Source organism: Hemicordylus capensis, chromosome 6 (genome assembly GCF_027244095.1).
Source record: "Hemicordylus capensis ecotype Gifberg chromosome 6, rHemCap1.1.pri, whole genome shotgun sequence".
NCBI classification, from domain to species: domain Eukaryota; kingdom Metazoa; phylum Chordata; class Lepidosauria; order Squamata; family Cordylidae; genus Hemicordylus; species Hemicordylus capensis.
In genome coordinates, this window is record NC_069662.1 from 135,850,300 (window position 1) to 135,876,919 (window position 26,620).

The 26,620-nt window shown below is 42.4% G+C and overlaps 1 protein-coding gene and 1 long non-coding RNA gene across 6 annotated transcripts in view; one reads left to right on the plus strand and one right to left on the minus strand.

Moving 5' to 3' along the window:
- FAM171A1 (family with sequence similarity 171 member A1) overlaps window positions 1-26,620 on the minus strand; it is a 115,302-nt gene that overhangs the window by 7,052 nt on the left and 81,630 nt on the right. For 4 of the 5 annotated variants that reach the window (XM_053262574.1, XM_053262575.1, XM_053262572.1 and 1 more), the window contains 2 exons: window positions 22,211-22,369; window positions 19,977-20,153 (listed from right to left, as the gene is read on the minus strand). In XM_053262574.1, the coding sequence (XP_053118549.1) occupies window positions 19,977-20,153; window positions 22,211-22,369 (336 nt within the window). The remainder of the gene's footprint in view (window positions 1-19,976; window positions 20,154-22,210; window positions 22,370-26,620) is intronic. The other variant, XM_053262573.1, reaches the window with a different exon arrangement.
- On the plus strand, window positions 5,780-25,727 carry LOC128330165 (uncharacterized). Its single transcript, XR_008309985.1, has 2 exons — window positions 5,780-6,075; window positions 22,547-25,727. It is a non-coding gene; the product is annotated as an uncharacterized LOC128330165 (long non-coding RNA).

Below are 26,620 nucleotides of genomic sequence, written 5' to 3' on the forward strand. Positions count from 1 at the left end.
GAGAGCTCCAAGATCAAGGTAGGAGGACAGCAGAGTGATCGTGTGAGAGGCAGGAACTGGGTCGCATGGCATTTCGTCCACTCTCAGTACAATGCTGGTGAGAGAATCTGGGTAGGGTGTGCCCATCTGACCCAGTTCCTGCCTCCCACACAATCACTTTCCCATTCTTCTACCTTGATTTTGGAGTTCTCATAACCACTGATCATAAGTGTGCCCAGCAACCCTTCTCTGGCTTGGTGTTTCTCCTACCCAGGCGAGGATCTTGTGCCTATACCCTTTAGTAGGTACCACTGCCTATGAGGACCTTGCTTGAGTTTTTGTTGTTGTTTTAAAAAATGAGACGAAAGCTGCAGTCCTCTGCCCACTTATTATTATGCCTCACTGGACTCTGTGGGGCTTACTTTTGAGTAAACATGCATAGGATTGTGCAATGACTACTAAAATGGCTTTGTAGCCTACCAAATGCCAATTAAGTTTCCTTGTTTGGGGGGAAACCCCTGTGGTGTCACACACTGCAATTCTGATACTCAATTCCTAAATATCTGAGGGGTACCTGCCTGCAACAACAGTGTGACATTTATGAAAAGCCAGCCTAAACTTTTGATCAGTGGTACTGCACTGGTGTGACAAGATTAGAAAGTCTGTGCCATCACCACGTTGATAAGAGTTTATTTAAATAGAAAATTACACTCTGTTTTGCAATTGTATTTCAGATAAATTAGCGATCAACAAAACCAGGATTATTATTTCATTAGTTTTATTATGAATATTGATATACAGCTTTCCAACAAAAAAGTGGCAAAATGAATTAGAATATTGGAGTTACCTGAGAACACAAACGAAAACAAACCAAGCTTTTCCCATGTCCCTCTCTGTACGTTGATAAAAATTTCCTGGACAACTAGATTAATTTGCACAGGCAAAATCAGAGTTTATGGCAGGAGTCCCTGCTACAGTTATTCTGCAGGGGGAACTTGAATCCAGCTGTCTTGACTCACGTTGCACTTCACTAGTACAAACAAAATCCTTGCAATGCCTCTTTAAAAGCTCTTTTTTGCTCAATAAATTTTGTCCCTGAATAATGCAGCCATAAAGAAAGTGAATGGCGGCTATTTTCTCACTCCCTGTGCAGAGCTGGGCTGTCGTTCCAGCTGAACAAGCAACAGCTCCAATCGCTTTGCCTTTCCCAACAAAAAGGAGCACTTTACTTGTGGAGGAAGCTAACAACAGATCTTACAAGAAGAAACTAGACTGCTTCTTGATTGTACAATACTCGTTTAATTCACCCACCTGCTGTTGCTCTCCTAATCTAGTGACTGCCCTTCAGGAACACTCTTCTAACCACAAAGCAATCCAGGTTAGGATACTGTCTGCATGGCTTTTGGTTAAGAGTGTGTATGTGTGTGTTGGTGATTCAATGTGAATGATAGATACGGTTTTTCAGACAGCGAATTGAATCTAAACCCAAACCCCCAAACCAGTGCAGACACATAGATACAGCAGTCTCATTAAAAAGGCACCCTCACGAATTGTTACTTGACACATGGGAGAAGGCAGTCTCAAAAGTGTGTTAGTCCTAGGCTCTTTAAGGATTGAAAAGGGTGAAAGTAGAATCTTCAGTTGTGTCCAGAACAGAACAAACAGCTTGTCCAAATTACAATCAAATCCTTTGTGCCATTCAGGACTAGGCAGGGCAAGGCGGCCTGCCTGAGGCAGCAGATTCTGAGCTACCATTTTTATTATTATTATTATTATTATTATTTACATGTATATCCCGCTCTTCCTCCAAGGAGCCCAGAGCGGTGTACATGGTTATGTTTATCCTCACAACAACCCTGTGAGGTAGGTTAGGCTGAGAGATATGCGACTGGCCCAGAGTCACCCAGTGAGTTTCATGGCTGAATGGGGATTTAGTTCACAATAATGATAATAATTGTTGTTGTTATTTACATTTATATCCTGCTCTTCCTCCAAGGAGCCCAGAGTGGTGTACATGGTTATGTTTATCCTCACAACAACCCTGTGAGGTAGGTTAGGCTCAGAGATATGCGACTGGCCCAGAGTCACCCAGGGAGTTTCATGGCTGAATAGGGATTTAGTTCACAATAATGAACATCGGGGGAGGGGGCAATTTTGATGGCTGAGGCAGAATATCCAAATAGTGGCAAAAATAATCTAACATTTTAACCACTATTAGGCTACCTAAGTATGGACCATCAGACATCATTTATTTTATTTTATTTTACATGCCTTGGACCAGCAGTGGTGAGACTCTGCTCAAATCATTCTTCTATGATCAGGGCCAGCACGGTCAAGCACAGGTCCATGCCCCAGTAAGGGACCCTGCCACCCACTTTGGGGCCCTCTGGCCCTGCTGCTCCTCCTTGGCATGGATACCCACATACACACCTCACCAAGAGGGCAAATAGTGACAACAGAAAGGAGAAGGAACAGCAGCTGCTATTTTCCTTGCTCTCTTTCTCTGGTTGGTGGTGTGAATTGGTCCCAGAGGAAAAAAATGATTGAGAAGATGCTAGTGGGATGATGAAGAATAGGATGCCCTCTATGGGCAACTTGTCCAAAGACACCTCAGAATCTGGAGCCAATACTGTCTACAGTCGATGCTTGGCTTTCTTGGTACACGATCACAGAGTTGTCTCCATCTTACATAGCTCCTCTGCTGGATATAGCAGGACAGAGACAGGATTAGCTGGCAAGCAGTTTATCCCCAGCTCCCAGTAAACCCCATAATCAGTCACCCCAATGAAGTCAGCATAGTTCCTATGGGGAGGCTCCTTTTGCCAAAACCTAGAATGGAATCCTTTGTAGTCACGACTTTTATTTTAAAATGTGCCAGAAAATAGGTCCAAAGTGAAAAATGAGTCCAAAGAGGGAAGGTCTCTTTCTTTTGCAACTCACCCCACCAACCTCAAACCTATAAATCTCCACCTGACAGCTCTGTTTGAACCAACATGCTGCTCTGTCATTTAGCATCATCATAATGCTGGCTTCAGAAAGTAGACAGTCAAAAATAAATTTATCCAATATATACACACACAACGGAACTGTTGCTTTTTATAGAATTTTCTACGGAACAGCAGCAGCTGGCTTTTATAGGCCAATATCAATTATCGTTTGGCTTCAGCAGAACCTAGATGAGACAATGTTTTCTGATTCTGCTCCAAACATATGCTATCAATACTATGATACATTTTTAAAAAGTGACATAATTGCTTATGAGGGGACAGCGTCAGCAGGTAACTTCCAGCCAAGGAATCTTCCCAAGCCTCCCTGGGAGGAAAGGCTATGCTTACTAGAAGCCGGTGGCTTAGGTTGACCTTTAGTGACCAACAAACAGGGAGGAGGGAAGCCAAATGAGTATATGATGCAGTGCCAGGATAAAAGGAGCTGCATTATACAGAGACAGATATACCTGTCTTCTAAATATATCCTGGGTAGGATCTACAGGGGTCCTTCCCAAAAGGAATTTTTGCAGTTGTGGTGCTCCACAGCCCTCAAGGACATATTTTTGGTGGCACAAAGGGCTTCCTGAAATATAGGAAACTATCTTATACCGAGTCAGACCACTTAGTCCAGTAACATCTACACTGAATGGCACTGGCTTCTCCAAGATTTCAGGCGGGCGTCTTTCCCAACCCTACCTGGAGATGCCAGGGACTGAATCTGGGACCTTCTTCATGTAAAGCAGATGTTCTGCCACTGACCTACGGCCCTATCCCCCAAAGTGGGTCTCTCATCCAGGCACTGACTACACCAAGACCTGCTTAGCTTCAGCAAGGTGGCTGTATCGTGTGCCCTTAGAGCATGACCTGGGACCCTTTCCTGGGGAAGAGGAGTTCATCAAAAATTCCTCCTTCCCTGGTGCATTGGTCGAGTTAGTCTGCAAGTGCTGTTAGTTTGCTTCCCTTGCTGCACCTTTGCTCTGGATGTCAGCCAGTATTAATAATTTGTATACTGCCTTTCAGACCAAGGCTTCTTAATGCACTAAAGAGCACAGCTAAAGAAAAACAAAATGAAAGCTACAGCAGGCCTGATGTAAACAACTCCCAGAAAATGGTCCTCAGAAAGAATCTGGCAGGGGCTGACAGTTGCAGGAGACGGGGTTTCTCCTCTATTGGTCCTTCAATCTCAGTCCCTGGCTGACCTCTTTTTCTTGACAGCAGTAACAGCAGCACATTTTAAAATGTTGATAAAGATGCACAAATTTGGAGGAACAAAGAAAAATCAAGTATGGTCCTTTTCAAATATCTCTGTTCTATGAACTTTCAAGCAATTTTCCTTATGCAGAATTAACTTTCCCCCTTTTGTGAATTGCATTTGAAGCAAGTTCAATGTAAAGAATACTTTAAAAGGTAAAGATAAAGTGTGCCGTTGAGTCAGTGTCGACTCCTGGTGACCACAGAGCTCTGTGGTTGTCTTTGGTAGAATACAGGAAAGGGTTATCATTGCCTCCTCCCATGCAGGATGAGATGATGCCTTTCATCATCTTGCTAACTGGGCAAAGAGGCACCTTATACCGTGGTGATTCTCTTTATTTAGCAGGGGGAGAGTAACTGACCCTATCCACCCCCAGCACAGTACTTCCAGTGACTGTTGCTGGTGTGTGACTTATGTTTCTTTTTAGAATGTGAGCCCTTTGGGGACAAGGAGCCATCTTATTTGTTTGTTATTCCTCTGTGTAAACTGCCCTGAGCCATTTTTGGAAGGGTGGTATAGAAATCGAATTAATCAATCATCCTCATCCTCATCATCTTCCTATATTGCTGCTGCCGCTCGATATAGGTGTTTCCTATAGTGTGAACAACATACGAGCAGGGATTCAAACCGGCAACCTCATGCTTGATAGGCAAGTCATTTCCTGCTGCGCCATTAGGTGGCTAAAGAATACTTTCAGCCCCACATTTATTTTTTTAGAAAAAATTGCTTGCAAATGACCTTACTGGCCCTAAGTGCTTGATCACAGCTGGGCTGAAAGGTGACTGACAGAATCAGAGAAGGGAGGAAAATGCAAGAAAAATAAAAATGTCAAAAAGGAGGACACTGAAATAAAAGTAGGGGAGAAATGAACAGGCAATGGAGCTCATTTGACTGTGTAAATGAAGTCAAGAGAAGATTCTTCTTGAGATAACCACTATGGAAGTTGAAGAAGAGCTGAGGGAAGATAGGTGGGTTCTAGACTACCCCTGTTAACTGGGCAAGGAAGCACATTTTAAAGTGGTGGCTTTCTTATATTATATAGGGAGAGCAACTATCCCTATTCAGCTCCAGCACAGCATCCCTCCAGTGGCAGTTACCAATGTCTACCTAGCGGCTGACATCCTGACTAAATTTACTCAAAAGGCAGTCCCATTTGCCTAACCTGTATTTTTAATTTCAACAAAACTTCTAGTATAAATGTCAAGATGCCAGCCTGTGTGTGTGTGTGTGTGTGTGTGTGTGTGTTTTAAAGATGGTAAGCCTTTGGTAACATTTTCATCTTATTGTTCTTTTTTTCTATGTACTGTATACTGCTTTAAAATCTTTTTTTTGGGGTTGAAAAGCAGTATATACCGTATTTTACGGACTATAAGACGCTACGGACTATAAGACGCACCTTAATTTTAATCCAGTTTTTCAGAGTTTTAACATATTAAACTGTTAAAACATATAAGACGCACCTGAATTTTGGCGGATATTTTTCGAGGAAAAAAGTGAGTCTTATAGTCCATAAAATACGGTAAATAAATGCTATTTCACTGGGTGTGGGGTTCCCGCCAAAATGATCTGAGGAAAAGCTCCAGAAGGTTCCAAAGGAGATATTGCACAGGTCCAAGAACCCATAGGTGTGACTGCTCAGAAAAAAATACAGAAGAACATCCAGCCTAAAATCAGTTTGAGAAATCCTTCTTAAAAATACTGGGGTTGGTTTAGAGTAGAAAGCTATTGTTGAGAACACTTCAAAAGGTCCTTCCAGACAATTACTACAGCACCAGAAGTTCAAACCTAGAGGCTCTCTCTCCCTCAAATACATCAGGGCACTTGCCATTGTTTTGAAGTTACCAGGCACCACAAGAAGTAAGCATATATGCTCTGCGGACATAGCTTTATTACTCTTCCCTATTTTTTGTTACATGGCCTGTGGCCAGCTGGACAGTTTTACATTTAGTTGGCTACTGTTCTCTAGATGAAACGTTATGGTTTCACAAAAGAAAAAAAACAATCCAGTGCATTTTTGGATGCTGATAAGAAAAAGAAACACACTTCTTCAGACATGCAAATGATCTGATTTTTGCCAGGGGGGGGGAAATCTTCCCCAAAGGGTTATCACTTGATTTATGACTAGAATCAAAGTTGAAATTCGCATTTCCCCCCTCCTTTGTTATGGCTGTCATTTTGGTCTACTGCTCCGTTGTATGTGTAAATTACCTGTCTAATGCTGAACAAAAGAACACATCTCTTTTTTGTACACAGCAATTCTAATTACATGTGAAATAAGAGGGAGGGCTAATTATACACACAGGTAGCTTCCATTGCTTTTGTTCCCTAAACTCCCTTTTATTTATTTATTTTTTAAAGTGCAGCAAGAACTCAGGATACATTATATATTATACTGAAAATTACTGCTTTATGGTTCATGTAAAACATACTAGTTTCTTTTGTAGTGAAAAACAGAAAATAGACACACAAAGGTTTTTCTTTTTTGGCTTTCAGTTAGTTCATTACCATTAAAATTTAACCATCATGTCACAGTTCTTCACTCAACCATCCAATCCATATTATTTTGACTAAGCCTATAGAAGAAGCACTGTTTACTGGTAGAGCATCTATTTTGCATGCCTGAGGCCGCAAATTCAACTCACTGGTAGTGATGTTTATAGCATAAATCTAACATATCTGAACTAGTTCCTAGCAATCAGTTTCATGGGATGACATCCGGTTCTATAGGTGAAACTCGGAAAATTAGAATATTGTGCAAAAGTCCATTAATTTCAGTAATGCAAATTAAAAGGTGAAACTGATATATGAGACAGACGCATTACATGCAAAGCGAGATAAGTCAAGCCTTAATTTGTTATAATTGTGATGATCATGGCGTACAGCTCATGAAAACCCCAAATCCACAATCTCAGAAAATTAGAATATTACATGGAACCAAGAAGACAAGGATTGAAGAATAGAACAATTTCGGACCTCTGAAAAGTATAAGCATGCATATGTATTCAGTACTTGGTTTTGGGCCCTTTTGCAGCAATTACTGCCTCAATGCGGCGTGGCATGGATGCTATCAGCCTGTGGCACTGATGAGGTATTATGGAAGACGAGGATGCTTCATTAGCGGCCTTCAGCAATTCTGCATTGTTTGGTCTCATGTCTCTCATCCTTCTCTTGGCAATGCCCCATAGATTCTCTATGGGGTCAGGTCAGGCGAGTTTGCTGGCCATTCAAGCACAGTACACTGTATACTTTTCAGAGGTCCGATATTGTTCTATTCTTCAATCCTTGTCTTCTTGGTTCCATGTAATATTCTAATTTTCTGAGATTGTGGATTTGGGGTTTTCATGAGCTGTACGCCATGATCATCACAATTATAACAAATTAAGGCTTGACTTATCTCGCTTTGCATGTAATGCGTCTGTCTCATATATCAGTTTCACCTTTTAATTTGCATTACTGAAATTAATGGACTTTTGCACGATATTCTAATTTTCCGAGTTTCACCTGTAGTGTTGTTAAAGAGGGAGAAAAACATATCTCTATCTACTCTCTCCACCCCATGCATGATTTTATAAACCTCTATCATGTCTCCCCTTAGTCACTTTTTTTTCTAAACTATGGAAGGTTCTCTAGCCCCTGAGGATTTTGGTTGCCCTCTTCTACACCTTTTCCAATTCTATAATATTCTTTTTCAAGATATGGTGACCAGAAACATGCACAGTACTCCAAATGTGGTCTTACCACAGATTTGTATAGTGACATTATAATATTAGCAGTTTTATTAACTACGATCCCTAGCAAGGAATTTGCCTTTTTCACAGCTGCTGTGCACTAAATCAACATTTTCAATCATTTTGAATCAACACTGTCCACCATGACTCCAGAATCCCTCTCCAAGTCATTTACCAACAGTTCAGGCCCTATTACTGTGTATATGAAGTTAGGATCCCGATCCCCCACTCCCCACCCATGTGCAAACTTTGCACTTACATTAAACTGCTTATATTTTCACATTGAGGCAGTTCCCACAATCAGCAGGAATTCCCAGATGAGGTTAAGCAGGGAGAGCGGACTTAGCCCGCTCTCCCCGCAGACGATCCTGCAGTCTGCCCTGGGCGGCCAGATCAGGCGCCCACACGACTGCCGGCTCCATTACAGAGCCGGGGGAAACTTGCAAGTTCGGAGGCCACATGGTCTCCGGAAGTTCCAGCATGCTCTGCACAGAGCATGCTGGAGAGACCCCCAAGCTGGGAGGCTGCTTTTTACCCTCCCGGTTGGGGGTCTCCTCGTGAGTTGCCGCGGTGCAGCAACACATGATCCGTTAACCCCGGTTAGCCGCGCTATCGCTCCACTAACCTGGGCTAAGGGGAGGGGTAGTTAGGGCAGTTTGCTGCCGGGAATCGTTCTGCTCCCGTGGCAGCACACGACCGCCAAAATAGGGCTAGGCTCCCTTAGCCCGCTTTTTGGAGATTGTGAGAATCGCCTCATTGAGTTGTTGCCAAGGACAGTATATATGTAAATTGTGTTGGAAACAACAGAACCTTAATTGTTGGCTAAAGCCTCATTTAGTTCTGTGAAGCTTAAGCATATCTCTACCTTTTCCTAGCATGCATCCATGGCCTATAAAACCAGCTCCAAAATGTTGTGTGCCATATGGTGGCTCTCTGTAGTCTCTGCTGAATTGGATTACACACTGAAAATAGGAAGCTGCTTTCTACTGAATCAAACTATTCCTCCATGAAACACCTAATGGCACAGTAGGGAAATGACTTGACAAGCAAGCCAGAGAGTGCCGGTTCGAATCCCCGCTGGTATGTTTCCCAGACAATGGGAAACACCTATATCGAGCAGCAGCGATATAGGAAGATATTGAAAGGCATCGTCTCATACTGCGCGGGAGGAGGCAATGGTAAACCCCTCCTGTATTCTACCAAAGACAACCACAGGGCTCTGTGGTCACCAGGAGTTGACACCGACTCGACGGCACACTTTACCTTTACCCCGTTACTGCCGACACGAATTTGTAGCAGTTCACCGGGTTTTCAGTCTTTTCCAGCCTTACCTGGAGCTTTCCCAGACAGGTGTCTTTACTGCAGCAGGAAATGCCTAAAGTTAAGCTGTTTTGAGCACTACGCCAAAGTGCTACTATTATAGGATGCATATAATGCACAATAACTGTGAACTGTTAGTAGCAAAGCTGAATAACGCCATTGGCTGTATGAATGGTATCTTCTGCTGCTGTTGTGACGTCACTGTAAATAGTTCCCTTGTATGAACTCATCCCCAGCCTAAGTGTAGTGAAGCTGCATTCAATTGCTGTTTGGAAAAGCTCCTGGAGATGCCAGGGACTGGACCGGGAACATCCTGCATGCAAAGCACCTGTTCTACCATGGCCGCATTGAATCACAGTTTGTGTTAATCACAGATTAGAACAAAACCAAGGTTTGAACATTCATAGAGGCTATTCTCATGATTGGTTAAAATCAGGCTAGGGGAGCCTAGCCCGCTTTAAGCAGAATGTGAGAACCACCGGGCTTGCAGGTGAGCCCAGTTGCCTCAAAGCGGGTAACCTGCTTGCAAAGCCCTTCCCTTAGCCCAGGTTAGCGGAGCGAGCACTCCGCTAACTGGGGGTTCCGGATCGTGTGTTGCTGTGACGCAGCAACTCATGAGGAGACCCCCGACAGGGAGGCTAAAAAGCAGTCTCCTGGCTAGGGGGTCTCCCCAGCATGCTCTGCAGGCTTGTGCAGAGCATGCTGGAACTTCTGGGGGCTCCGTGACCCCCAATCTCCCAAGCCCCTGGTGGCTCCGTGACAGAACCGGCAGTCGTGTGGGCGGCCAATCCGGCCATCCAGGGCTTCCCCTCCGGTTGTCAGCAGGGAGAGCGGGCTAAGCCCGCTCTCCCTACAAACCCGCTCTGGGTGAGTATCACCGATCGTGAGATTCTCCTCATAGATTAGAGTTGCTTGATTGCTTTTGTTGTGCTAACTCCAGTGTTCACTTCCATCTCCAGCAGCTGCCATACCCATAACCGCACCATATCAATTCAGATACTACTCCAAACTATAACTAACATAATGATAGTTTGAAAACCCAATTCAAGTCATGGGTTCTAATGTGCTAGCTAATGGCAAACCAAGGTTTGTCAATTAAGGCATCATGATAAAGGATAGTTAATTTACCTAAACCACAGTTTAGTAGTATATCTCTGAATTGAGATTCTGAGGTCATTCACACAATCAAAAACTGTGTTCTACCTGGGTTTGGGAGCTGTGGAAGCAAGGTAAGAGGATAACCTGGGCAGCAGTGATTGTGTGGAAGCAAGATAGGAGGAGAAGCTACCCAGGGTTTCTTCCTATGTTGCTTCCACACAACCAAAAATTAGGAGCACACATAGCTCCCAAACCCGGATAGAACACAGTTTTTGATTTTGTGAATGACCTCCATATGTAACTGTTATAGGTAGTTTAAGTTTTCTCATTGCACAACAGAAAAGCATATGGAAATGTCTACAGTTCTAACTTTTCCAGTCAAAGACAAATGTGAGGCAATAAAGTGTGCAACTGAAAAGCAGATCTTTTATTTGCAATGCTACAGTATGTCTGCTACTATGCAATTATATTTGTGTGTATTACATTTTGTAGCTGCTGCTTAAAACTTTTTTTTTTTAAGCAGCTCTCATTTCTATAGCAACATGGCAAATAGCTTTGGAAGAAGTTAAAACAGATACTCCTAGGGTAGAGTTGGACTGCTTTTATTTCAGAGAGAAGCATTTAACCTTCATATTCTATTGCACCCCAAAACATGACTTTGCAGAGGCTTAAAAAGAATTGCTCTCTGTAGCTTGGGGGGGGGGGAAGGACATGCAATGTTGTGCTCCCAGAAGTATGTTCTGTGCACACAAGGGGAGAGGGGCAATTTTTGCTGATTCTCCCTTCCCTCTGCTGCCCAAGATGCCCCCTGATAATATGTCCCCAAGGGCTGAGAACCTTCAGGGACATATTTTGGGGGGCTTATGGGCAGCAGCAGGAAGATGGGATCAGTGAAAATTGGACCTTTCCCCTTGTGAACAGACTATTAGTAGAATATTAGTCTGAATGTCACTCAATGATTACATAACAAGCAAATATGATGTTATTCAGTAATGCTTTGGATCACTTAACAGTCAACTGTCTGAACTTACTAAATTAACTATGGCTGTCAGGAATGAAATATCATTTCCTTAGGTATATTTTGCATGCTGCAGTTTCCCACTATTGTCTTTTGGTACTGGTTTACTGTTAATTTGTGCACATCCTTATTCGTTGTCTGATATGTGTGCACCTTAATATTGCACAACACTCACAGCTGTGAGAATTCTTAGAATGGAATCAGTCAAGTGAAAGTGGTTTGGGAGAGTTATATTTGTATTTATAGGAAAGCTGGTTTTGTGGTAGCAGGCATGAATTGTCCCCTTTCCTTAGCAGTGTCCGCCCTGGTTTGCATCTGAATGGGAGATTACATGGGAGCACTGTAAGATATTCCCCTTAGGGGATGGGGCTGCTCTGGGAAAAACCAAGTTTCCTCCCTGGCATCTCCAAGATAGGGCTGGGAGTGAGACTCCTGCCTCAAACCTTGGAGAAGCCACTGCCAGTCTGTGTAGACCAGGGGTTCTCAACTTTGGGTCCCCAGATGTTGTTGGACTTCAACTTCCATAATCCCCAATCAAATGTCATTGGAGCTGGGGATTATGGGAGTTGAAGTCCAATAACTTCTGGGGACCCAAGATTGAGAATCCCTGGTGTAGACAATACTGAGCTAAATGGATCAATGGTCTGACTTGGTATAAGGTAACTTCCTATGTTCTTGTGCAGTTATATATTGAGGCTGTTCTCACATGCAGGCAAAACTGGGTTAACGAAGCCAAGCCCTGTCTTGGCTGCGTGTGAGAACTGCAGGAATCGTGCCCAATTGCTGTGGTGCCTTGGCAGCAAACCCGCCAAGCCAGCCACCCTCTTAAACGAGGTTCTCTTAACCCTGATTTGCTGATTGTCTGCCGGCTTGTAGGGCTCCCAGCTGGTGTTGGGAATCTCCTCATAATGCACCACACACTCGTGCAGTGCTTTATAGGAGTTCCGGGGGCTCAGCTGCCAGTAGCAGCCAGCGAATATCTGGGTGAGCAAGCTACTCGCCCAGCAAGAAGACCAGGACTGTCTGCGGGGGAGGCAAGCGTTTTAAGGCTACCTCCCCTGCAGTGCAGAGCCCTTTCTCTGTGATCCTGAGAAAGGGCTCTTTGTCTCACTATCACTCTGGTTAAGCAAGTTTTGCATGTTTCTGAAACACAGCAAAGGCATTCCAAACCCCATTTCCCAATTGCTAAAAATAAACACAATAAATGATAACCCTTCTTTTGGCTCTTTGAGAAAAACAACTATCACCTGCCTCTAGTTTTACACAATGGGAAGATGGCAGGGAAGAAGAGGTAGGGACATTCCCAGAAAGAGTCTGGGTGTGGGTCTCAGCCTGTATGCTCCCCCCCACTTGCTACAGGAAGAGAAAACATGGAACTCTGAGGCCACCCTCAAACTTCCCTGGTAAGAATTCCTGAAGAGGGAAAAGTAATGCCTGACATTTGTAGGTTACACATATACAAACTGTGCATGCTAACACAAAACGTCAAACAGCATTTCAGCACTTACTGAGATTCCGCCTCAAACCCTTAGTGCTGAATTGGTGCATCAAGAGCCTTCACCTACATTAAGCAGATGAGCAGCACCTTGCTTTGTGAAGCTACGCATCCTCCCTCAAGGTACTCTTCTGCCTTATGCATCTCTATCACTTTGAATTAATACACAGTTGGCTTGGATTTACTTAGAGGGGACCCAATGGTCTCTTTGCACGAAAGCTCAGGAGGCAAGGTTGCATCCAGGATGTGTGCTAAGTGTTCAGGGAAAGGAAAATGTGAGCAAAGGGCAGGACACAAGAAGCTGCATCTCCTTATACTGGAAACAAACAGCACACAAGAGCAAAGTGGAAGTTTCCTTTCCTATCCTGTGCCAATGAAGCCAAGCCATGTTACTTCAAAAGATTTAAAATTACATCCAGTTTTAACAAATCTGCTCCTGTTATAACTAATCACACAAAAAACCTCTGTGTGGGCTTCCGTTATAACCATTACAACCATTCCATTATAACCTCTACATGTGCTTCTATTATAATTGATCACACACACAAAAAACCCTCTACACATGAAGGTAAGATCTTTCAACAGAGGGAAAAAAGACCTTTAAAAAGGAACCATATCTGACAATTCTGCATGCTTTTCAACTGCAGACAATCAAGGGCTGTTCGCAGCAACTGCGATAAACCTTGCAGCTCAGAATATTCGCTCAATGGTTCTCAAAGGAAGGAGGGGCTCCCTAAGGAAGCGCAAGGGCAAACCAGAGTTCCTTCCTGACCATTCCTGGCATATGTCTTGACTGAGCCAAGAGTATCAAACTGCCCTTCCTTGTGGAATCAGCTGGACAAAACCCACAAGCCAAAAGACTGACTCCTCACTCCACACCCCTGGACCCTCAACAAATCAGGATTTATGTATGTATGTATGTATTTATTTACTTATTTATTTATTTTTACTGAGTTCAAAGAATAAATGATCCATGGAAGTAAGCAAAGGCACACACTATAAAAAAAAAGTGGGAGAGAGGGGGAGTGACTCCACAGGATGATAAAAGTTTGAGATAATTAGCTGTAGCTGAACAGGAATGGTATGAAAAGACCCCTAAATCAATAATATATATAAATAAATCCATTTAAATAGATTTATTAAATCAAATCAATTTAAATAAACTATACATAAATGTACAGTATATAAAAACAAAAACAAATAATGCCTGGAGGACAAATTACAATGCTAAGTTTGCATAACTTGTATTCAAGGTGAGGCACAAAGAGCCATCCAGGAATAATCCATTGTGTTTCAGCTGCTTGCACACAATACTCCCAGTTATTTGCGAGAGAAGAAAGCAAGACAAAGAGTCAGTGATTAACTTCTGCCAAGTGTTCAAACAATCTACATGCACAATAAGCTCAGTGCAAAATTTCATTGGGTTGTGGGATACCTGCAATCCCCAAATGTACATCAACATCACAGGATGATGGATGGACAGATACTTTAGGACTTCATTCGAAAGGAATGACTATACATATAGTTTATGCATCTCTCTGCCTGCCATTCTCAAAGCAAGCCATTACTGAAGATGCAGAGTGTATCTCCATCTCAGGAATAAACTTAGAAATGTCTCCGAGGCATAATTAGATTGTTTAATACTATTAATTATTCAAAAGGTGTCACTGCTTTAATTTACTGTGCTTTGCATCCATCAAGGGCAGTACATTTTATTTGCTGTGCATCATTCTTGGAGCAAGATGACATGCCAAAAAATGAATGGTAGAATAAAACAAATCAACATGATTTGGAGGGGGGCTCAAACAGCCCAATTCTAAGGGTGCTTATGAGAAACAAAGGCCCACGGATTTCAATAAACCTTCCTTCATTGAGCTAAGGCAAGCACTAGGATTGCCAGCCCTCTGGGACAGGCCTGGTCTTCAGGAATCAGCATCAATCTCCAAGTCACGACTGAAGAAATCCTGGAGATCTTAATGGGTTGATATTGTGAAAAATATTGGGGTGGGGGGAGGGGCAATTTCCAGAATTAACTTTAGTCAGAACTGGCAACCTTGGAATTCACAGGGATCATTTCAGTGCCATTTGTGTCATGCTAGTCATGGGGATTTGCCACCATACACTGAGCCCAGAGGGGCACCTAGGAATTTTGGAGCCTGGACCTAAAGGCCTATGGAGACAACTCCCACCTGCAAGTTAAGCATCATCGCCCTACACACACACACACACACACACACACACACACACACACACACACACACACTTTTTAACATGTAGGTTCTTGAGGGCACAACAGCAATTGAACTCACAAGGATGTAAGAATATAGAACAAGTATATTTATGCAAACATGCATTAGCGGAAACATCTCAACACACAGCTTAACGTATTCCCATCCCACAAATTTCGTTCCCCATTCCCCCTCCTGTCTCTAAAGCAGAAGTCATGCTCTGCGCCCGGCACAGGTCAGTCACACTTGGCTGCCAGGTGCAGTGCGGGCCGGAGGCGTGGCACGGCGGCCACACCACCCGGGACAGGCCAAAGAGGATTTGGGGGCTGCCAGGGGATGTGGAGGCCCTGGTCTTCAGCCCAGAAGTCCAGGGGTAAGAGTGCCTCTAAGTGAGCCCTCTTCTCACATCATGCACACATGGCAAAAGAGTGGAATTGTGCTCGATAGCCCCTACTCTGATCTCCCCGCAGGAGCCAAAGGGAAGGGCAGGCTCTATGGATGTACAATTCTACATGTTAGGGCCTGCACTCATTGTTGGGATTTCTGATCATGCCGACATCAGGCATACAGACCTGATGTCTGTATACATACAGCAGTACATGTGTAGAGCCTATTCTCAACTTTGGCCCAAGCTGTAGTGGTCAAGGCCTGCAGATACATGAAAGCTGGAGGTGAAGCCAACAAACACAATCCAACTCCCCCTGCATAACATGTGCCAGGTAAACATTACATCAAAAGAGGCCTTGCATTTGGAATTTTTGTACACGCTCCCATTCAGTTTTGATCCAGCTGTGCTTGCTTTATTGTTAAGACAGAGTTTAGTAAACAAAACTCAGTTCCTTAAGAACAAACTATAAAGGGAAGAACTTTTAGATTTGGAATTGAGTTTCTTACCAGTTTCCAGAAGCTATGTCTAGGCCGGAAATGGCTACATACACTAGCATGATTTTTTTTTTGCCTAAAATGAACATCTGTTCATATTTTCTAGATTCACTTCTAAAGCTTATAGAAGTAGTTGACAAGCAAATGCTGGATAGCATTTCTCTCTCATTTTATTGCTGCTGTGTAGGGAGCCAGCTTTACATTTTTGTACTCAAAGAACTTTAGTCTCTGTAAAAAAATGTTTCAATAAAATAATAATAAAATAATCATCGTCATCATCATCATCATCTGCGACGATATCTATAATAACAGCAACAACATTGATAATAAAATCCAGCCATCCCAGGTCCATGAGAAGGACTCGATGTCTGGATAAAACAAACCAGTCAATAACACCTGTCTGACTGTGTAAACAACAACAATAATAATGAATAATAATGAATGATAAGAAATATAATAATAAGAATGGCAACTTGAAGAAAGAAACAGAGGGTCTAATATTGGCTGCACAAGAACAGGCACTAAGAACAAATGCAATAAGAGCAAAAGTAGAAAAGTCAACAACAAACAGCAAGTGCCGTCTTTGTAAAGGAGCAGATGAAACCGTGGACCACCTAATCAGCTGTTGTAAAAAGATTGCACAGACTGACTACAAACAAAGGCATGACAAGGTAGCAGGGATGATACACTGAAACATCTGCAAAAAATACAAGCTACCTGTAGCCAAACATTGGTGGGACCATAAAATTGAAAAAGTGGTAGAAAATGAAGATGCAAAATTATTATGGGACTTCCGACTACAAACAGACAAACATCTGCCACACAATACACCAGATATAACTGTAGTTGAGAAGAAAGAAAGAAAAGTTAAAATAATCGACATAGCAATACCAAGGGATAGCAGAATAGAAGAAAAAGAAATAGAAAAAAACACAAAATACAAAGATCTACAAATTGAAATTGAAAGGCTGTGGCAGAAAAAGACCCAAATAATCCCAGTGGTAATTGGCGCCCTGGGTGCAGTTCCAAAAGACCTTGAAGAGCACCTCAACACCATAGGGGCCGCAGAAATCACCATCAGCCAATTACAAAAAGCAACTTTACTGGGAACAGCATATATTCTGCGACAATATCTATAACAAGAACAATATTGATAACAAAATTCTGACATCCTAGGTCCTTGGGAAGGACTCGATGTCTGGATGAAAAAACCAGTCAATAACACCTGCCTGACTGTGTAAACAAGAAATAATAATAATAGATGACCTTTAATCAAGCAACTTTTCCAAAACAATGAAATTATAGTTTGAGGTGAAGGGAAAAACCCAAAGCAAATGAGAAAGTTACTAAACTCAAGAAAAAGGAGGTTGCATCTTTCCTAGCAAAAATAGAAGCCAGTAAGGTTTCCCTTTTCTGCCCTACACATTCAGAGGCTTGCACAGAGAAGAGGTTCTCAAACTTTAATTAGCTGTGAAATGCAAAAATAAGAGACCTATGGCACCTGAAAGACCATTTAGGGCCTTTTCTCACATTTAGGGCCTTTTCTCACGACTAGTGAGAAAGAGCTACCAGGTGTGCAGGGAGAAAGCCCTAAAGAGTTACATCCCTGCAGATGAGCATTCCGCTATCCCTGGTTGGGTGGATTGTCTGCCCACATGAGCACCGACTGCTGCCGGCAGCTCCGAGGGTTGGGGAGCCAGGATGTGCTGCCCTGCACCCTGGAGTTCACAGCGCAAATGTGTAGCGCATTATGGGGATTCCCCCCTCCCCTCCCCGAATCTGCCAGCCACAGTTGTAAGCAGCCACGGCTGGCACACGACCAAAAAAACAAGGTTAAGGGAGTGCTTTTAAAGGGAGGCTTCGTAGGCGGGTTTGCCGCCATGGTGCTGCCACGACGGGCCCAATCTTGGCAGTCCATATGCACCTGCAGAACTGGGCTGGGCTCTCATAGACCGGTTTTGCATGGACATGTGAACAGCCTCTTAGTCTGATATGAATTTGTGTAGACTAGGGCCTACTTTATCAAGTGCATTATAAGACCTGAACAATCAGCCAATTTATATACAGGGGGGGGGGAGTCTTGCCCAGTGAAACATGATCTAAACTGATTTAAAATGTGTCCCCATGCCACAGGATACCTCAGGTGCCACCCTGAATGTCAACAGGAACAGAATTGAATTTGTCAAAGAGTATTCAATTTGCATGCTCTGGAACAGATGTTTAAATATCACATGAGGGAGTTCCCTTCATTCAGCTGTAGCATTTGAATGCCATTTACAGCTACATATGTAGTTTTTAAAATACTCAGTAGGGAGCAATATATAAAAGCAGATAACCAGAAGACAGAGACTTTAATGCCTGGCCATTATGACTTAATGGTCTAATTCAGAAAGCTCTGCTTTTCACAATCATTTGCAAATATATGTGCTATCCTATGTTCTAAAACAGGATACAGGAAGGGCAAGAGGTGGACAGCCCCTTGCAGAAAACGGTAAGTATGAGTTGATTTTCTTGTTTTCCTCTAGCGTTAGTAAAAACAACCCTGAATTATAGTGGGAAAGAATTCAAAGGGGAGTTTGAATTAATGGAGCCTATATGTTGGATCTCCCCCCCAAGTCCTGCTATGCTGCCTCAAGATGAGCGTGGTTTTAAAGTTGGAGGAAGAAACATCAATAACCTGCGCTATGCTGATGACCCCACTCTGATAGCTGAGAATGTGGTTGATCTGCAAGCTCTAGTAATGAAAGTCAAGGAATACAGTGAAAAAAATGGGACTATGACTAAATGTAAAGAAGACTAAACTAATGACAACGGGTACAGCAACAAGCCTCAAAATGGATAATGAAGACATTGAAGTGGTGGATAGCTTCTGCCTTCTAGGATCGACCATCAATGGTAAAGGATCCAGAAGTCAAGAAATACACCACAGACTAGCACTTGGAAGGGTTGCAATGAAGGTCTTGGAAAGGATATTTAGATGCCGTGACGTGTCTATACCTACAAAGGTTAGAATTGTTCAGACAATGGTTTTTCCCGTGACACTCTATGGATGCGAATGCTGGACTCTGAAGAAGCAAGATAGAAAAAGCATTGACACTTTTGAACTTTGGTGCTGGTGAAGACTTTTGAGGATACCATGGACAGCCAGGGAAACAAACGAATGGATCATAGAACAAATCAATCCAGAATTTTCACTCAAGGCACAAAGGACCAGGCTCAAACTACCATACTTTGGACACATTATGCGAAAACCCAGCTCTCTTGAGAAGTCCATAATGCTGGGAAACGTTGAAGGAAATAGGAGAAGAAGAGGATGATCAGCAGCAAGGTGGAGGGACTCGATTACAACAGCAATTAATGTGCAACTGAGAGACCTAAAAGGTGAAGTTGAAGACAGATTATCCTGTAGAGAATCTATCTATGTGGTTGCTAAGAGTTGACACTGACTTGATGGCTGTCTGTCCGTCTGTCTATCTATCTATCTATCTGAACTAAATTAAAAGATAATGTACATCCCAATAGCAAATGACAATTATATTGGTGTTCCAAATGATTATGGTTCATATTCCAGTAATTATATACGTGGTATGCCAATAATTTTAGAATACAAGCCTCAACAGTGTGACTATATGCAGCTAAATGCTGCAAAGCTTTTACTTAAAATGTCTGAGACTTTCCCTGTACCAAATATACCAAGTACCAGAAAACCAACTCACTTTAATCAAGGCAGTGGGCAATTTAGTTTATAAATTGGCTTTGAAAGATCAAATGAACAATCCTGTTTTTCCAAGTAGCATATCATAGTAGTCTTTCCCAAACCTATCCTGAATTGCAAAATGAGAACTGATTCCTCATGTCTAAACAACCATAATGGACAATTTGCAAAAGATTATGAATAATTGCCTCTGATCCCAGGTGTGCTCAAACCAAAGGCTGTGCATGACCTGTTGAAGCAAAAATTTGGGGATCAATAACAAAATGCTGCTTACCAAATTTTTGGTCAAACCTCCAAGCTGGCACATGGGCATTGTGCTTCAAGTTGTTGTTGGTTGGGAGAGGCACTGTTACGAAGATGGGTCCATTCACTGGAACTGGAGTCCCATCACTTCTGAGTAAGTGAACACTAACTGCAGTGACAGGAGTAAGATCATACCTAGTGTTATTTCCTGTAAGCAAATGAACAAAGTTATGACAAGGCATAAAATCCAGACATTCAGAATTAAATTAACACACACAAGGCTCGTTCACACGACCACTGGCAGGGTAGGAGGAATGCTCAAAGCTACGTAGGAGAGCCAAGAGCACTCCTGATTGGTGGTCATGTGCTTGCAGACATTAAGGAAGGAGGCAGGATCATGTGCAAGGTGGCAGATTCTGTCCCCAGCATTTCACCAAAGTAGGAGGAAAAACCGTCCTACTCAGCTGGTGCTTTGCACACAATTACTCCCCCCTCCTACCTTAATGTTTGCAAACACGCAAAACACATGACTACTGATTGGATGTGTGCCTGGATTCTCTACCCAGGCTGAGCGTACTTCCTACCCTCCCTGCTGGCAGTCATGTGTGGACAAACCTATGCTATTACAAATGCCTACTGTACTTACTAATGCATATCTTAATTAAATACTTATTTTAATTAAAGGGCGATATAATCAGGATAGTGTTTTGCACATTCAAAGTGTGCCATCCAGTTATAAACAGCCTTGATTGATTCGCATTCAAAAATATTAATCGATACAGTTTTTAACTTCCTTGTTTCAAATTGCTTAAGAGGCTTGCCCCCATGGCTGCCAAAAGTATCTCTGATAATGTTGTGTTACTTCTGAATTGCCCACTCTATACATCAAGAACTTGTCATTGGTAAGGAAAATGGTAAACAAGTGATATCAGTGATAGGTGACCATTTTTCCTGTCATCTTGTGGGGGCAGCATTGTTTATATATGTGGACATCGTGGTAAAGAACCCTGTGTACGAGTAAAAAAAAGTTTCCATATACATACAGGTGGGTTGCCAATTTTCCCTCCCAGCTACATCCTCTTGCACTTTAAATCCTGCTGCAGAGGATTTCCCAACCTTCAGGAATGCCTTTCAAGGGAATGGGTTGCAAATTATGCAGAAAAGAACAGAAGGGAAGGTACCATACAAAGAAAAAGAGAGGAATCTTCAAGGGGATGGGGGCTATAGTTCTGTGGTAGAGAATCTGTTTTGCATTCAGGTTCAATCCTGGCATCTCTATGAAGGGCTGGGAAAGACTCCTGCCTGAAATCTTGGAGAGCCGCTGCCCATCAGTGTAGACCAGTGATTCTCAAACTTGGGTCCTCAGGTGTTATTGGACTTCAACTCCCATAATCCTCAAGCAAAGGCCACTGAGGCTGGGGATTATGGGAGTTGAAGTCCAATAACACCTGAGGACCCAAGTTTGAGAATCCCTGGTGTAGACCAAGGATTCTCAACTTGGGTCCCCAGATGTTATTGGACTTCAACTCCCATAATTCCCAGTGTAAGTGGCCTTTGGTTGGGGATTATGGGAGTTGAAGTCCAGTAACATCTAGGGACCCAACGTTGAGAATCCCTGGTGTAGACAATACTGAGATAGATGGATGCCTTGGTATAAGGCAGCTCCCTAAACATAGGAACGTGTTTCTATGTTCACTGTACATGCATGTACAGCAATTGTTTGGTCCAACATGTTTCAAGTCATGTGACTCTTCTTCAATGGCAACTGGCTCGGCCATTCATAGGCTAACTAAAGTGGTCTTGACAAGACTGCTTTAGTTATTCTTTGGGTCAACTAAACCAGTTGTCCTTATCTGAAATGCAATGGGTCAAATAAGCTGCTCCTAGTACACATTTTCAGGTCACCTCTCTTTTTTATCCTTGTATGTATCTTCCTCTGCCTCTCATCATATCACATCAAGTTATGCAGGCCTCATCTAGATTATTCAACATAATTCAATAATAAACATTAAAACACTACACTAAAATATACATTTCAATGCCCCCGCCCCAAATAAATAAATTAAGGAGGTTTTTCCAAGAATTTTGCCATATTGACAACTGGCAACACTATGGGAAAAAACTTTGACATTGGGACATCTTTTGTTAATTTTGGTAACTGGAGTGAAAGCGGTAATAAAAAAGTGTTGGCTATATAATGATATTCCAATTTAGAATGTATACTTTAATAAACAATAATAACAATAACAACAAATAAATGTTTACCGGTTCCATTGCCTTCATATCCTTGTAAATAAGGAAAACTTTCCACCTCCCAAGGTGAGCTGGCTGCAGTAAGAAATGCTGTGAGGTCACTATAGCTGGTGTTCTCTGGCAGTTTCAGGTCTCTCCTTTGAAAATGAACTCTGGGCTGAATCCGTGCACCTGATGATAAACAAACAAGTAAATAAACATAACATTATCCAAGTATTATAGGCTAAACAGTTTCTTACCTAATTGGAGCAACTTTTTATAAATACAGTTATAACTCTGGCTGAAAACGATGGCACTTCAATGATAAAACTATATCAAAAGGACAAATAATATCTCGTTTCCCATTAGATTACAGTTATGAGCTCTGTGGAAGACAGCCGACATTAATCATTATTTCATTTAATGGATTCCAGTGGAAGTATAAAAATAAGATAAGCAATAAGTAAGTATAATAAATAACAACATTGACTAATGTTCAATTCACCTATGAAGCATGACTTTTTCGGTTGTTTCGTCTTAAGCAAACTATGAATGTTCTTCAAAGTAACCATGTATCATTAAGTCTTCTGCAGCGGGAAATGGGTTGTTTGGGAATGTTCAGACTCTTTTGACCTTGGCCCCAATCACTGTAGATATTATTCTTATAGTGATGGGAAGTGGCAGAGAAAAGCAGCCTGTGTGTGTCTGTAGTGTCTACTTTCCAGATATTTAATTTGCTTTCCCTCCAAAATATATCAATATAGGGGAGTCACTGACTTGATGGCATTTCTCAGCTTAAGGCAGCTACTGGGAAGGATCATAGCGCCAATTTTTAGAATAGTTTATTGCTGGAATTTTATCTACTCTGCTGACTTCATTGTTTTACACTGCTGACTTCATTGTATAACTGTGATTTTGATTTCTTTTACATGTAACCTGCTTTGCGAGTCATGTCAGATAAGAAGCAAGATAACACTTTTAAAATAATAACAATACTGTCCAGAAGAACAAGAAGATTCACCTCAGGCTTCTCAACAGACTGTAACGCTGAGCTAACCACAGGCATCTAAGTTCTGTTATCTGCCTCAGCCAAGGAAGGCATTAGCTCCAGGAAGCCAGAACTCCTTCTCCTCAGTCATCATGATGGTGGCGATACCAGTGGACACACCCAGGAACAATGGGCAGGATTCATGCTTAGTCATGACTAAGTTCCATTGAAACTGATGGGACTTAAGTTATTTTATTTAATCTATCTAATCTATTTTATTTTAATACCACCTAATCCAAATTGACTCAGGGCAGTTCACAATAAAAATTAAAACAATGAAATTTAACATAAAACTCAGTTTTAAAAAACCCACACAATTAAAAATCATTTACATACTGCTAAAAGCCAAGCTAAAGAAAAGAGTCTTGTGTCTATGTTATGACTCTGGATCCAGGACCTTCCCATCTGGGTGAGGAGGCAGACAGTTCAGGGGATGAGTCAGGGTAGGGAGAACCTAGGACGTGGACCCTGATGATCCTGTGTCATTGGGACTTCCTACTTCCCAGGATAACTTGGGGGACCCATACTAGCACTTCCACCAAAGCCTGAGGACACAAACAGCCCTGCCTTTGTCCTCTGACTTGAGGATTTACCAGTATTCGAAGAGGCCCCTTAGCATCACTGGAACCTGTGTTTGTGAAATCAGGCAAGACCACTTTAAGGAACAGATCTTTCTCCTGTGATCCTGCTTGGGTCTAACCAAGATGCCGACTCCCTGCACACAGAACTGTCATGGTGCTCCTGCATCCCTTCCTTGACAGAGATTCCAGCTTAGCCCCAGAAGAAGATACTAAACTTGTCTCATTTATTTCAGATACATAGTCATGACAAACTGGATCCTGCCCCCTGTTTGAACCCTATGGAATAACTGGGCTCTTGCCAATAGGCATGAACCCTCCCTGGAGCAAGTCTCTACAAAAGAATTACTCCCCTAAACTTCCATCCTCCAGGGCTAGAGCAATACGGGTGGATTCTGCTCTGGAGTTCAGGCAATCTGCCCATCACACAATTAGGCCCCAGTGTGCTAGACCTTGCAGGGGCAGCTATTACGCCTTCTAATGTTTGATGTTTTCACCTGAACTCTCAAACCGTGATTGACTTTTGTTCAAAACCACTGAGCAGTACTGAAAGGTTTTGAGTCTTGAAAGGATTAGAGACAGCCTCATGTAGTATTTATCATTTTAGTTCCCATTAGGTATCTGCTTATGAAGCCAAAAGCACTTCTCCACAAATTCATACCATTAACAAAGCTTTGCAACAAACACAGCAAGGCCCCATCTGCAGGCTTTTACATAACATGCAAATGAAGATTTAAAACAGCTGTTACTATATTCCCAAGAGGTCCCTTTCCAATACATGAAGCGTGCTTCCAAAGCAGCTTTCCAATCAAGATTCAAGACAGCTCCCCATCCTGATGACAAATTAGGGAGAATGTTTTCAGGATGGCTAGTTATACTGTTCGGGGCTCTTCATTCAATAAATAATTTCATGCATGTATAACAACAGCTACTGAGTGAATGATGTTGCAACATTCTAAAATAATGTAAATAATCATAACTTCTGATCAAAATACTATCTCTACTTTTACCAGCTTTCCATCATTGCATTAGAATTAAAAATCAGTTCCACACAAAATAAAAATCTCAGATCTACTTATATATCTGTAAACAGAAACTCTATCCAGACACTATGTTGTATGAGTGTACAGATGTCTGTACCCAGGTACATGTTTTTGTGTGAACGACAGTACCTGCATTCATTTTAAAGGGTATCTGGTTACAGGCTCGTCAAAGGCATAGTGCAGATAGGAAGTGTACTGCTGTACCTGCGTTCAACCCAACATGTGAATAACTGTACCTGTGTGCCTCCCTAGTAATGCATAATAGTTTTGAGTTTAAGTGGAAGACTAGGGTTAATACCAAAGTTCTGCAACTTGGGTTTTCCCGTCAGGAACTTCTCAGGCTAGGACTTGACCAGGCCTGGACGGCAGTTAAACAGCATACTATGGACATGGAACTTCAGGAGGAAATAGCTTGATTAAAGAATGGGAATTTTCTAGGTAATCAATTGTTTAGATTTAAACCAGCAGAATATCTGGACAACATAACTGTCCCCAAATTTAGGCGTTCTTTCACTCTTGCCCACCTTAATGCTTTACCATCAGTGGTCAGGGATGGCAGATACAGGGGAATTCCGCTTAATTTAAGGATATGCCCATGTGGAATTGGTGCTATAGAAAATACCTCTCACACAATTTTGTATTGCGAACTTTACAGAGATTATCGTTTAAAACTGATTGCTCCCCTGCTGGTAAAGTTTCCGGGGCACTCTGATGAATCTTACTTAGAGTTTTTATTGTTTAATTGTAGTAAGGAGAACTCTTATAATGTGGCAAGGTTTTACCATATTGTATGTAAAATTCGTTCGGGTTTTATGTAATGTCAATGTTTGTTTTTTCTTTCTTGACTGATCTATGATCGTAATAAAGTTCTATCTACTGTAGATGATATTTGCTTACACACAGGTTTGTGAGGTGATATCCATCCCCTTTCTACATAAATACATTAGATTTTTAGTGCTGAAAAACATCATTAGTTTTATACCTGCCTTTAAAAATAAATAAATATAAATACCTGCCCTTTACTCCCTGTACCATGAAGGCTCATACTCATATTTTTTTGCATGCTACATGTCTCATCCAGTCTGGAGCAACAGACAAACGCCCACCAAACACACACTTTCTGGCTGGCCGGCCAGCCGATTTCTTCTCCTCCCCCGTTCTCCACCCCATGGGCACTTTCTGGCGGACTGCTGGAAAACCAGCCCGCCACCTCCTCCTACCCGCCTGCCAATTCCCAGCAGCGGCTGCCTCATCCCAGAGGCCAGGCCAGCCCAGCACCTCCTGCTCCCACCAGCCAGGCTGGCCCACCTCCTTCTCTTCCTCCTGGCGGCCAGGCCAGCCCGCCACCGCCTTCTGCTCCCGCCGGCCGGCATCGCAATGTTCTCCCCCGCCCCCATTGCTATCCTATCCGGCAGCTGCTTGAGAACTCTCGCGAGAGCTGCCACACATGGGATTAGCAACGGGTATGTTTAAGAGAATTAAATATATAGAAGATAGATAGATGTCTGGAGCATTTGCATAATACATAACTTTATGTGCATGAAGTGGGAGCATGCACCACTCTGTACCACATTATTAAGATCTTTGACTAAATGAATGTTTGAATTAGCCCAGTGTGGCATTAAAACTGATTCACCAGGGAAGTAAACACTTGTCAAATCCAGAAGAATGTGTGTCAAGACTCTAAAGTATACCTGGTGCTCCACCATCCATCAGCACAATTGCACACAAAAAGAAAGGAGAGTGGAACCACTGGGGACAGGTGAATGCCATG